General features: G+C 54.6%; 1 protein-coding gene across 6 annotated transcripts in view; it reads right to left on the bottom strand.

Moving 5' to 3' along the window:
• The window catches only part of DLGAP3 (DLG associated protein 3), a 149,540-nt gene that overhangs the window by 29,612 nt on the left and 105,787 nt on the right, over positions 1 to 14,141 (bottom strand). For all 6 annotated transcript variants that reach the window (XR_012155604.2, XR_012155606.2, XR_012155605.2 and 3 more), the window contains exon 2: positions 2,108 to 3,170. Coding sequence is in view for 3 of the 6 variants with exons in the window: in XM_073317303.2 (XP_073173404.1) it covers positions 2,108 to 3,112 (1,005 nt within the window). In the remaining 3 variants the exon portion in view is untranslated. The remainder of the gene's footprint in view (positions 1 to 2,107; positions 3,171 to 14,141) is intronic.

Genomic DNA, 14,141 nt, shown 5'->3' with positions numbered 1-14,141 from the left:
TCACCGGGGAACGGCGCTGGACAAACGCGTGCTTTGCAGGGGAAGCAGTGAAGCCTGGTCTTCAGACCAGGAGAACAGGAGTCAGGACTCCTGGGTTCTATTCCTGCCGCTGGCTCTCTGTAGGCCGTACTGTTGTAGCCGGGTTGGTCACAGATATGAGAGAGACAAGGTGGGTGAGGTAATGTCTTTCCTTGGACCAGCTTCTGTGGGTGAGAGAGAGAAGCTTTTGAGCTACACACAGCTCTTCCTCAGATCTCTCTGAGTGACCTTGGAAAAGTCCCTTTTCCGCTCTGTGCCTCAGTTTCCCAGGGTCCAGCACCACCTACCAAAGCATACCAGGTGTGAGGATTCGCATGGTGCCCTGGCATCCTGGGATGAAACAATGCCAGGATTTGCACATGGTATCACCTTGCAGTGCCCTCACACTAATCTCATCACCCCATGATACCTGGAGGGACCCAGTCATCTCAGGCCCCTTAAATACCCTATGGTCTAGAACAGGGAGATCCCCCCACTGAAACTGGGAGGAGCCAAGACTGATGACCCTAAGTCAGTGCCAGGTCCAGACTGTTTGCCCTTTGCACCACATGGTCACGTGTGGAACAATCCACAGGCCCAATGCAGAGGAAATGTGGGGGAGGCATCACCCCACCACTGATCGCCCTGCAGGCCCTGAGGCTGGGGGAGGAGAAGCAGAGAAGGCTGGCACTGGCTGGGTGTGGTCCTTTCCCTGACAGAAGCACTCCACCCCCACCCCTTGGCAAACCAACGCCCCAGCCAAGTGGGTCAAAGCAGGGTGGGAGGAGGGGTCGGATTCTGGAGAGCAGGCAGGAAAGAGACTGCCCGCTGCCCACATGGCTGTAGGTGGGGCCACACCAAAACCAAGACTGAGCGGCGGGATTGGCACCCAGAGCAAAGTCTTCCAAAGTGTGGGGCACTGGGTGTGTGCGGGGCAGGGGGTTGGCAAGGGTGGGCTATGGGGGTGTGGAAGGCAGTGGGAGTGGGGTTGGGTCCAGCCCTGCATAGGGATGGGGAGCGGATAGTTCAGGCCATTGTTCGGAGTTTGGCTCAGGACCTGGTTCCAGTCTCACCGGTTATGTCGCTGGGAAGCGGGTGACCCTCAGCTGGGGCTTCCTTGTTCCAGCCCAGGAGGGAGCTGGAGGCCAGGACCATCCCGTTTGGACCCACAACCCCAAGCTTCTCTGCATCCCATCCCGGCCTCCCGCCCCGTTCACTCCCGGGCTCTACGTGCTACCACGGACTCTAGCCCATAGGTGGCAGCAGCCCACTGGACCTGCAGCTCCGAGAGCCCTGAGTCCTGGGTGTCAGCCACACAGGGACATTCTCCAGCTTTCCACGGTTCACCGCAGCCTAGCGCAGTGAGTCCAGCGCTGTCCACACGCCCCACCACACAGCTCCCCTGCTGCCACAATGCAGGGCAGGGAGCTTGCCCCTGGGCATCCCATCACAGGCTGGCACAGCAGCCACTGACCACAGCCCGGGGGCATCGTGCTTCTGTGCAACAGCGCACGGCGCTTCAGAGACAACTCCTGGGTTAGGGCCACAGCAACCTGCCCGGCCGGCAGCCCAGCCCAGCACACGGCTGCAGGCTCATAGCAGAGGTTGCAATTCACCATTGCTGAAAGCTGCCTGTGTGCATGGGGGGTCGTTTGCGCGGAGGGGAGAGACGTGTGCGGCGGGGCATCCAGGCCAAAGGAACTGGATTCGTAAGAAGTTCATCCCCAGAACTCCAGCCCAAAAAGAAGAGCCCATGGGTTGGCTCGGCAGAGCAGGGAAGGCCCCTGACAAAGGTCAAGGAGCATCCAGAGACTTGTCTGCGCTGGGGTGTTTTTACCAGGCGTTCCCATTGCTGCAAGCCCTAGTGTAGAAGGGACACCTGCTCTCAGCGCTGCATCTGGCTAGCTCTCTGCAGGGCTGGGAGACGCAGCGCTGATGATGACCGCCCTCTGCGCTAGTGCAGAGTGACTTCCAGACACTGCAACCAGGCTGGATGGGAACCAGCAATCGACTCCTGCAGACTTGACCGCCCTCCCTTCCCGCCCCGCCCCGCCCACCAAGCCAGCCCTCCCCCCAGCGCACACCTCACCTGAAGGTAATGGTAGCCTCTGTCTTTGGCTTTTGCCTCCTGCAGTACCAAGGCTTTCTCCTGGCTGCCTCCCGAGCTGGGATATGCCTCCCGGGCTTGGCTGACTGTCATGGTGTGCCAGGCGCTCCTCTTCAGTGTCTGGCCGTCCAGCGACATGGACATGCCGGCGCAGGCCAGGCACTTGCCCTCCCCCCCACTCTTTAGACTCTTCAAGGTCAAGTCTCTGAAGGCACTTTCGGGAGCATCCACGCAGTACTGGGTGCCCTGGTCCACGGCGTGCCGGCCGGACACCAGGTAGCTGCTGTCGCTGTCCAGGTTGTCGTCAGAGCTCCACCAGCCCATCATCTTGGGCCGGTGCCGGGAGTCCAGCTTGCGGTCTTTGCTCTTGCTCCGCTTGCCGTGCCGGGACTGGTGGTGATGGTGGTACCCATCCCCCCGGCCCTCCATCTTGGTGCCGTTGTACTCCCGCTTGGCCGGGGCCTCCAGGGAGTGGGACTTGGCGAAGAGCTTCTGGACGGAGTGGACCAGGTGGCGAATGCGGCTGGGGCTCTCGCTGCGCTGCTCCGTGGTGCCGGCCCGCTGGTACTGGAGCGTGTGGAAGCCGTCGTGGTGCAGCGGCAGCTGCTTCTCAAACTGGTCCAGCAGGGTGGGGGGCAGGCGGTTGATCTTGCTGGAGGGGTGGGTGGCCGCCATGCACTCGTCGCAGGAGTCATACTGCTGCTGGGTGTGGTGCATCCTGGGGAAGGTGCTGCTGCTGCTGGCAGAGAGCGGCTCGGTCAGGCTCATGGGCCCGGCTGGGCACTCGGCAGGGACCCCCGGGCTCCGAGAGGGGCAGTAGCGGTGATCCAAAGAACAAGGCTCACTGGGGCTGAAGAGGTACGACTGCCTGGATTCCTGGCCGCGGCGGATGTAGTCCAGGGGCTGGTCACAGTCCTCTGGGATGCAGGGACACGGGCGCCCTGTGGAGCTCTGTGATTGGCTGCGCTCCCCATGGTAGCCCTTCATGGTGTCAGAACCTTGCGTGGAACGTCCTCATTCTGCCGGATGATCCCTGCGGGGTCCCCTGCGGAGACAGGACAGACACATTAGCCATCTCCCATCCCTCTGGCACCTGGGCAGGTTTCCGAGCCCCGCGTCTCTTTCCACCTTCAACCTGCCCATGTGGAGAAGGGTCAGTGGCGTCTCTGTACCCACCTTTCTATGTGGGCAGAATGTATGAGCCCGCCCGTCAGCTGGTGTAAGTCAGCACGGCTCCTCTGACTTTGATGGAGCTGCACCCAGCTACACCAGCCAAAGGCCTGGCCCACCGAGTCTAAAAACCCGACCGCACCCGCCAGTCACATCTGAAAGGACGGCGAAGTTATGGGTGCTGAAAAGTGAGCTCCAAGTAAGGCAGGTCTGTGAGCCCAGCCCAAAGTTGTGCTCCCGTGCAGAGCCAGCACAGGACAGACGTTCCATTTCACACAGAAAAGAGATATTAGAATTGGAAAAGGTGCAGAGAAGGGATGGAACAGCTTCGATATGAGGAGAGATTAAAAAGACAGGGACTGCTCAGCTTGAAAGGGACGACCGAGGGGGATATGAGAGAGGCCTATAAAATCAGGAATGGTGTGGAGAAAAAGAGCTATTTACCCCTTCCCGTAACACACGAACCAGAGGTCACCCAATGAAATTAACAGGCAGCAGGTTGAAAACAAACAAAAGGAAGTATTTCTTCACACAACGCACAGTCAACCTGTGGAACTCCTTGCCAGGTGATGTTGTGGAGGCCAAAAGTCTAACCAGGCTCAAAGAAGAATTAGATAAATTCACAGAAGATAGGTCAAGATAGAGACACAACCCTGGGTGTCCCTATGCCTCTGACTGCTAGAAGCTGGGACGGGACAACGGCGGGATGGATCACTCAATAAATTGTCCTGTTCTGTTCATTCCCACTGAAGCACTGGAAGACAGGACACTTGTCTAGATGGAGTAAGTCTGACCCAGTATGCCGGTTCTTATAATCGAAAGGATTTTGAGATTTCAAAATCTAGCTTCACTCCCAATCAGAACAAACCCCCAAAATTTCAAAGGTCTCCACAAAAGAAATTGTTTTTAAAAAACAAATGCGTTTTGGATCAATTGAAACATTTCACTGTGATTGTGGTCAGTGTTCTACTATAATACATACTAGAACACAGAATAAAAAACGATCAAAATGAAAAGTCATTCCAAAATGAAAAATCTAAAGATTTCAGTTCAACATGTCAAAACGGGACATTTCAACATTGTCAGAACATTTTACACACACACACACACACACACACACCCCCTCCCTCCCTCCCTGGTTTTCCTCTGAGATGAAATGTTAATCCTAAGCGTTTTGATGTAATCACAACTGCACCGGCTGGTGGAAAATGGTTCTGCATTTTTCCAACCAGCTCTACTCACGTGGCATATAATGTGCTGAAATAAGGAGTCAGAGAGAGAGGGCCCACTGTGATATGAAATCTCAATCCATCCTCATTCTACCTGCAGATCTTCAATCAAGCCGTCCAAATGGCACTTCTGCCGTGTTCCAGTGGAGGTTACAGAGGTATTTATAGAAGCTACCTTGAAACCTCAGGAACCTATCAGTCCATTTATCAAAGTGCCTGCAGTTCCCCATTCAAAGCAGGCGAACAACAAGAAGAAAGAAACTGAGCAAAGAAAGTTAAACTGTACCCAGGGCTTTTTATTCAACACAAGGCTCAAACCAAACGGCCTGGCTCCTCTAACAGGCTGTCTCATGGGCTCTGAGCCATGAACTGAACAGTCTCCCGGGGATTGAGGAGGCCCTGGCATTTCTCTCACATTTCTTTTATTATTATTATTTCCTTAGACGTGGGTGAGGGACGGGCATGAGTCGGCACGGGCTGGGGCGAGGCAACGTGCTCACCTGACTCAAAGCTGTTACCCCAGCATTGCGTCCAGTTCTCAGACACGGCTGCAGGGAACAGCTGTTCCATGCCACACCCAGTGGTTACCAATGAGAACGCGCAGAAGCAATGGGAGTCCTAATAGCAATCTATGCAGCCTGCAGCGATGCGGCTTTAAGCTGTGATGTTTCCATCTCTCCCACCCTTACCCGGGGTGGGCCAGACCAGTACGTGTCTGGAAGACCCTGATGGAAAAGCCATGGTGTTATAGGGCATGATGATGAGTCACTAGGGGACGCTGTACCCTCTTGAATCCATATTGAGTCCAATGCCCCAGCAGTCCTGCTAACAATAATAGTCCAGCATACTGCCCAAACCACTGCACTCCTGCAGTAGCACCCCTGGAAGACGTCGCGGTGCTCTGGGTAACTCTTTCATTCGGGTTGGGTTTTGGCTGAGATGTAAAACCAAGCTCTTGACCCCTTGTTGCCACTAAGGATCCCAGGGCACTTTTCCCAGCAGCAGAGGGCGTTGACCCCAATGTCCTGGCCAAACTGAATCACTGTAGTCTAACTCCTGCCATTCTCCTTGCAGTTCCAAGCGGATTTGGGATCTTTCTTCACTTCCTATCCTAAACCAATGAGTAATGTTGCAGAGTGCTGTTAAACAGCTGCCACGCTCCATCCTGGAGGTGGCTGCATTTCCATGGGGTGAAAGGCAGGACCCGTAGGGATACCTTGTAAAGCGTTTGGGATGAAAGGTGTTGTGTGTCTGTATCTTTATACCCTGCCTCTCGACCTGAAGGATCCCAAAGCACTTTTCAAATCACTCACATCAGTTTGTTAAACAGGACACGGCATCTGCTTAATAATAATAATAATACCCAGCTTTCATATAGCAATTTTCATCAATAGATCTCAAAGCAGTTGATCCCCAAAGTATCATGATCCCCATTGTACAAATGAGGAAACTGAGGCATAGGGGAGGGGGGAGTAATTTATGCAAAGTGACCCAGCAGGCAAGTGGCAGAGACAGGGATAGAACTCAGGCCTGAATGCCAAGGCACACTCTAGTCACTAGGCAATACTGCCTCCCTATAGTACACAGGAGTTTAGGCATGTGCAGTTTCTTGAGAGCCAGTGTGGTCTGGAGGGATAGAAATCCACAGGCCCTCTGTTCTAATGCTGGACTTGGGCAAGACTCACCACCTTTCTGCCTCAGTTTTCCCCATCTCATCTTGAGAACAGTGATGCTCCTTCACAGGAGTTCATAGAATCATAGAATATCAGAGTTGGAAGGGACCTCAGGAGATCATCTAGTCCAACCCCCTGTTCAAAGCAGGACCAATCCCCAATTTTTTCCCCAGATCCCTAAATGGCCCCCTCAAGGATTGAACTCACAACCCTGGGTTTAGCAGTTAATGGAGGTCTAATGCTTTGAAGTACACAGTGCTCTATATGTATCATTAGGAGTAGAGGTGGAGAATACCCCTTACAAGGGGCATTTAAGGAAGCAGAATGCAATTACCCCCATTGGAATCTGGGCAAGGCATAAGATTACGTTAACCCTATCACTGCATGGGCTCTTTAATGACCACAAGCAGGGAGAGTTTGCTTTTGCGTCCCATTCCCCTCTTATACCAAACTAGGGCTCTGTGCTCAAACGGATCCTGCTGATCCAGCAGGGCTTGGAGGCCTCCTATCCAAACACCAACCCAGCCTGAAACCACTCAGCCGGTAGTTACTGAACCAGATCAGAAGGGAAGCACGGTGCAAGATCGAGTAGTGGGGCTAGGTACTGCCAGCAAAGTAGAAGGGAAGGCAGAAATTTCCCAAAGCAGGAAAACAGTGAGGAAATATGGTCTTATGGCTCAGTCCCTGAACTGGGCTTCAGTCCCCAGCTCTGCTACAGGCTCCTTGGACAAGTCACATCATCTCTCTGCGCTCATGGGTCTTGTGAATTTCACCCATGGGGAGGGGTATTTTTCCTCACCCTGAAATATTTCCCAGTAGCAACTGAGGGAGGGGAACTGGCTTAGTAAATCTTGTCAACCTCATTGCTTCTTTTCTCCCCTTCACCCTTTTTTAATGATTAGTTCGAGCAGCTCATGAAAAAATAAAAGCACCATCTCCAGAAGAAACAAGGTCACCTTATTCCCCTAGCAGATCTTTCAGGGCTTGGTTCGTGTGGAAGCCTACAGAACACAAATCATAATAATTAATAATAATTATTATTATTATTAATAAATATTAAGCCACCCATATTAAAGGGGAAGAAAAGCCACATGGCAACACATCTTCTCGGCAGACAGACAGACGGACGGACACCAGCCTCCCCCGGAATGGGCTGACAGCTGGACTGCAGTGGCAATAGCTTACGGATACGCCACTCGACAGCTAGGAGCACCATAAAGCACGAGTTGGACGAATCCATTCAGATGCCACAAGAACATTTTTTTTACAATGGCTTTTGAAAGCTGCCGGAAGTGTCTTGACTCAGCTGTTTTGCGTGGCTATAAAAGTCAAATGCAAAGTGCCCCATACCCAGGTCTGCTGATGGCCTTCAGCACTGACCCACAACCCCACCTGTTGTTCCAGTCCCGCGCTCCCCACACACAGCTGTGCCAATGCCCCTCCCTCCTGACCCACTTCAGCCCCTGCTGTTTTAGCCATGGACTCCCACACACTCTCCCACACACTCTCTGCCAATGCCCCTTCACCTGACCTGCAACTCCTCTTGCTATTCCAGCCTTGGCCTCCCCATACAGCTTTGCCAATACCCTTCAATCCTGCAAAGTCCCGCTCTCTATCGGCTCGATCCGCTCCCTGTCCTAACAGCAGCTACCCAGAGACTGAAAGCTACAGGGAGCAAGCAGGACAGGCCCCGTCTGACCAGTACACCTGGCCACTCAGCTGACTTGTTAATATGAAGAGCTTCGGAGTGAGATTTTAAAAGCCATTAATTCCAAAGGGGACCAGCTCCGCCTATGAGCCTAGTTGCTGAGCTGAGGAGCCAAAGAGGTCTCGGGGCATCCAAGGTTGAAACCCGGACCCTGGGACCATCACCAGCTCGGCTGGCTCGGAGGCCAGACATTCACGCTTCTGAAAGGATACTGACAAATCAGAGAGAGTTCAGAAAAGAGCTAAGAGAAACCCTGCCTCCCTGCGAGAGACGTGAGAAGCGCCATCTCTTTAGCATGTCCAAGAGAAGGGTTAAGAGGTGACTTGATCACAGTCTACAAGTTCCTAGATCTCGGATAGCTGCTGGCTCTTTAATTTAGCAGCAAAAGGCAGAATGAGACCCAGTGGCCAAAAGCAGAAGCCAGAGAAATAAGACCGAGTTTTCTAACGGTGAGGGCTAATTAGCCATTGGGCCAACTTCCTGAGGGATGCGGTGGAGCCTCCGTCACTTGAAGTCTTTAAATCCAGCGATATGCTCTAGCTCCACCAACGCTGCAGACTCGATGCAGGAATTACTGGGTGAGGGTCCATGACTTGGGTCATAGAGGAGGTCAGCCTAAGTGCTCATAACGATCCCTTCTGGCTTGAAAATCTATACCTCTACCAACTGGAGCTGCCGGGAGACAGCACAGGGAAGACGCTTAAAACAGCTAACAACAAGGAAAATGCAGAAGGAGGCGTTCAAAAACTAAGCAGCAATGATGGGGGAGTGAGGCGAACCCAGAATGTCTGCCAGCCCCACTGTTTTGGGTCCAGCTTCTCCCCTTGAAGGTGCTGAGAGAGCAGCTCTGCACTGGAGAGCGTGAGATTCACGTGGTCTCCTTCGATCACGCAGCAACAGCCTGCATCCCAGACACTGAGAACGCACGATGGGGTCTGCATGGGGGATTGCATGTGTATTTTTTACCTCATTAGAACCCGTCAGAGGGCTGGCTTTGTTATGACTATAAATGAGGAAATTACTTATTCTCCAGCGTAGCTTGGCTAATTAACAGGCGTCATTAGCGCTCTTGTTAGCATATTTAGCGAGGGCGCCTAGGGCAACCTGTCTTCAAATCATACGTTAGGAAAGGTAGACTGTACTTGAGACAAAGGTAATTGCAAAAGAGGTGGCTTTTCCTAGAGAGCGAGGGGGAGGATTGAAAGCCGGCGTCTTCCCTTGTTAGCTGCAGCCACCTTCCTCAGCCGCTTAGATCTCATTCGCGGTAACTTGTGGTGGGAGTTGAGTCTGATGCAGATCAAGGGCGTAACATGAAGGGAGGAGCCCGTTCACACTGCAGTTGTTTACAGAGATTCAGAGCCTGTCACGAAGTCCCCGGGCGATGCTCTGGAACTGCTCCCTATGAAGCCAGTCAGGACTCTGGTGAAGTCTCCTCTCTGGGAGCAGACTGTCTGCAGGGCAAGAAGCTCACACAGCTTCCACCTTCCTGGGTCTGACCTTGGAGCATTCAGCATCCTCTGCCCCTCCGTGCGCTTCCCACAGTGAGTCCGCACAGGCGGGGTCCTGGGGAAGCCAGATTGTTCTGCCCCCCAACTTCGTAGTCAGACATGACTCTCAGCCAGTCAGTAAAACAGAGGTTTATTAGATGACAGGAACATGGTCTAACACACAGTTTGTAGGTACAGAGAACAGGACCCCTCAGCCGGGTCCATTTTGGGGGGCAGTGAGCCAGACAACCACATCTGCACTTCACTCCACGTCCCCAGCCAGCCCCCAACTGACTCACTCTCCACCCCCTCCTCCTCTGGGCTTAGTCCCTTTCCCGGGCCAGGAAGTCACCGGATTCCTTTGTTCTCCAACCCTTTAGCTCTCACCTTGCAGGGGGGAAGGGCCCAGGCCATCAGTTGCCAGGAGACACAGTGTCGGCCATTTATGTACACTGGCCCTTTGCTCTGCAACAATTACACCCCCTTATCCCACCCCCTAGAGACTTAAGAAATGCACAGGGGAAACCAAGGCACCCCTACAGTATTCAGAGGAAACATTAAGAACAGTCCCACTTCATCACAGAGCCACACTGTGGTTCTGAGCCAAGCATGGCTTGACACTAGGAGTGGGCAAATGGGATCAGAAAATTGATTCCTAATCTTCAGGCAAAATCCAAGAGGAGGGATCCTCAGCTGATGCAAATCGGTCCAGGTCCACTACCTCCACTGCTATTTACACCCGCTGAGGGGCTGGCCCAACACGGGGTGGGACTGAGGTGCATCGGCAGAGCTGTACCTAGGCGGCCCCAGGCTGGGTTTGCAGGGAGGGCTGCAGATCAGGAGCGAGGTGCCTTGGCAGAGCTGTGTGCCCATGTGCCCAGGCTATGCCAAGCTCTAGCCAAGCTACTTCTCTCACTTTCCCAAGCGCTGAATTTTCTCTTTGAACGACTCCCCAGTTCACACGACTTCTCAGGCCAGGGATTCACTACAGGGACTCAGCTCCGCCTTCGGGCTCTGGGAGAAACTGCCACTTGCCACGAGGGGGGCTGGCAGAACAACGGGAGGGCTGTGGGTGCAATGCGAGGAGAGGGACGCTCATGGCTCCAGGCTCCCCTGGGATCTCTCTGACTCCTGGCCCCTAGGAGTGAGGTCTCTTGATGACAGAGGGTGATGGAACAGGCCTCGAGAGGGACAGGACCACAAGAAGCACAGGGGGCTGAGAATGAAACCGCCTTGGAACACAGCTCCTCTAATAAGCTTTTCCACTCGCCTTTCCGCCATCCTCATGACTGGATCACTCGGTCCCGCTTCCCTCCCTCCCAGTCTGACTCCTGCACTAACGAGGCTCCCTAATTGCTCCATCTGAAGCTCCCTAGCTGCAGCCTGTTAAAAGAAAAGGCAGCTGTCCTCCCAGGGAGATGTCGCATGGCAGGCCTCCTGGCACATCCATTCCCAAGTTGCCCCACGGAGGTTGCCAGGGGCTCCGAGAGGAGGATCGGGCCCGGAGGACTCCCACAGACATGAGTGTCGTGTAAAGCGAGAGGAGGATCAGGCCCATCCTCTTGCCTTAATGAATCCTCATTCTTTATTTATTAAAACGGCTGCTGCTTCCAACACCCCCCACCCGGCGTGAGCGAGCAGCGAGGGCGCACCGTACCGCAGGGAAGGAGCATGCCATGAGAAGCAGAGCACTACGCAGCAAGGCTTCGAGCCGCATGCCGACGCGGCTGCCCTGCTCGGCTACGTTTACAGGAGAGGCTCCGGCCCAGAACCGCCCCCAGATCTGGGGGGAGCTCAGATCTGCCCTCAGATGCAGCAGCTGGCCTCGATCGCCTGGGTGCAAGTGTAATACAGCGGCTTAGTGCATGTGATCCATGTCTCCCCTAGCAGCAGCTCCCAGCAATGGCAGGAGCCGGCTACTCAAGAGACACAGGAGTTACTCCGTTAGCTCAGCCCGCAGGGACGCAGTGCGGTTAGGGCTCCGGAGACTCTGCCAGTGACCTGCTGGGTAACCTGGTTCAGGGCAGGGTTTGTCTCCCGTCGTGCTTCTGTACAGCACCTAGCACAATGGGGCCTCCAAAGATCCTCACTAACTAGCATGGTTTGCATGGAGCTGTGGTTCATTCCCCAGACTCCTAGGACATTTGGGTCCAGATTTCGAGGCTCAGCTCTAACTCCAGTTCAAAGCAAAAAACCCAGAGGAGATTCCATAGCATGGTCTATGGGCTGGGTTCTCTAACTTCTTAACAGCACCGGCAATTACAGGTGGCCAATAGGGCAGTGAAATCTCATGCTCCAGAGCATAGGCTGATCCCTGCAAGGGTCAGGAAGGAACCCACCACAGCACAGAGGACTATGCCCACCTCAAAGGAATCAGCCAAAGGCAGGATGAGGGACCAGTAGTCCAGCTGGCTGTGGCATATGGTTATCCCAGCCCAGGGGACTCCAGTGTCTCTGAACCCAGGCTAAAAACCAATGGGGAAAAAGACTGAGATGAAAATCCAAGTTCTCCCATCTGGAGATCCGTAGTGAGTGTTGAGGGGCACGAGGGTTCCTGGGCTAGGCACGGGAGGGCGTGGTGTCTTCATTAGGGACAGCTGAGCCGAGTGGCTAGCCGACAGGAGAGCACAGGATGGATTTCACTGCTGCTGCCTTGAGACCCTCAGAGGGGACGTCTAAGCCTCCCAGCCCGCCCCCCTGGAATGCCCACTCCCCACTGCCGGGAAGACACACCCAGAGAATGAACAGCTCCTGCCTGGATGGGGCTCAGAGGGACTCCCGGATGCAACCCCTGGAATAAGGGCCTCCAACGCAGCTTCCAGATGGGGACTCTGCTCCGAGCACCGGAGCCCCTTCCCCAGCGGCGCAAGCTTCAGAGCTGCACGTTGAACAGCCCACTCAGCGGAAACATGAGCCACGGCGTCCAAAGGCCACCAGGCGAGCAGGGCTCTGGGGCCATGGTTTCCTGACTGCCCCAGTCTGACCTCCTCCACCTCGGGGTGCAGGGCCGGGCTTTTAGCCCAGAAGAACCAGATGGGCTCTGGAGATGGAATTCCTCGCACTCCTCCAGGCCTGCTGGGCCTGTTCTGTAAACAGGAAGAAGCCTCCAATCGCTGGGGCTGTCCTCTCGGACCACTTATGTCCCTTCTGTACGGATTGACGATGCTGTCCACAGTTAGGGAAGAGGGGCAGTGAAGCATCCCAGCCTAGTAGCTAGAGCAGGAAACTGGAAGCCAGGATACCTGCATTCTTCTAGTTCTTTCTCTGTACGAGGAAAGCCACGGACTCACTCCAGTTTGGTGACTTGTAGAATGAGGACAATATCAATCGGCCAACTCAGCGCCTTTCCCGAGTACTGAACTCGGGTGGGAAATGTTGGAATTTAAGGGTCCGTCAGCAGGGGAGACTCCTATAGCCAAAGTTTATCACAAAACATGAGGTTTCCATTAAAACAAACTGCTGCCCTCTTCTGGATGGAATCACAACTGTTCCCGTGTGCATCATAAGCCCTGCACTGCCGACAACTAATGGAGATTCTCTGTGAGTTCAAGTGGTCAGGGTCTGGAGCAGAGTAGATAGCCAATGTGTGCCGCACAGGGGCAGTGGTTAGGTCTTCGGGGCACTGATCAACTTGGAGGTGAAAAGGCAATTCAGACAGGAGAGGGAGCGCTCACGGAGGAGGAGGAGAGCTGGTGGGGTGCAGGGGGTCCTCCAAACCAGAGCAAGGAAGGGGAGCTCCTCTCTGCTTTTAGCAAAGGCACCGTCATTCTGGTCCGTGTTTGTACAGGGCCTTGCACAGTGGGGCCCTGCTCCACAGCTGAGCTTCCTAGGTGCTCTTGCAATCCGGATGATGACTGAGAATAGAAAGCTGTGCTCCCCTCAGGATTCCACTGATTCCACTGAAGAATCAGGCCACGGATTTATTGTGATCTCCTGCAGTGCCCTGACTGAGCTGGGGGGCTGGGGCAGGAGGAAGCCGAGGCAGGGGGGAGCAGAAGCATCATCTCCTAGCACTAAAGGAAGCGAGCAAATCGTCTTACCGACATGTTTGCAATATTTAAATCGGAGTCAAAATAGCAGAGGAGCCCCAGTTATTATGCACCGCGCGGGCTTTCATGCCGGGGAATTAGCTGAATGAAGCAAAGCAAGGCCTGGCCTTTGCGAGACAGCTCTGTAATTTTCTCGTAAAGAGTTGCCGGCAGCTGGGAAGAGGAGCCCTGAGCAAGAACATTCGCCCTAGCCTGTAATGAATCCAGGCTGCGGGGGGGTCGGGGGGGGGGGTGTCCTGCACCTTCACCCTCATGGGGACTGCAGAAGGAGAGGTCCCCCCGTCCCCCCCAACCCTGTCACAATTGGAAGGGGCCATGGGGTTCAACTGCTCCAGTGGACGGGGCAGCTTTGGGACTTGAGGGGACAAAGGCCTGGAGAGCAGACTGGCCAAAGGCAGGGGCTTGGCAGGATGGGGCCGATTCCTCAGTGCCCTGACCCTGATGGCCATGGTCTTTCATTTCCCCAGGAATGAGGCAGGCTGGGGGGGCTTTGCAAGACCGATTATAGCTGGCTATGCCCCCTTGCAGCTCCCTATACACCCCAGCCCCGCATCGAATCTCCCTTGCTCCAGCGCAAAGCCAGGGGAACCCACTCCCTGGGGAGGGAGACCAGAATCACCCTCCATGTAACCCTGCTCCCGGCCCACCCTCCTGGCATTTCATGCGCCAGCCTTCCAGCTCCCACGCCCTGGGTCTCCCG

This window comes from Lepidochelys kempii, chromosome 19 (assembly GCF_965140285.1).
Source record: "Lepidochelys kempii isolate rLepKem1 chromosome 19, rLepKem1.hap1, whole genome shotgun sequence".
Classification (NCBI taxonomy): Eukaryota; Metazoa; Chordata; order Testudines; family Cheloniidae; genus Lepidochelys; species Lepidochelys kempii.
This window is presented reverse-complemented; position numbering and strand designations above follow the sequence as displayed.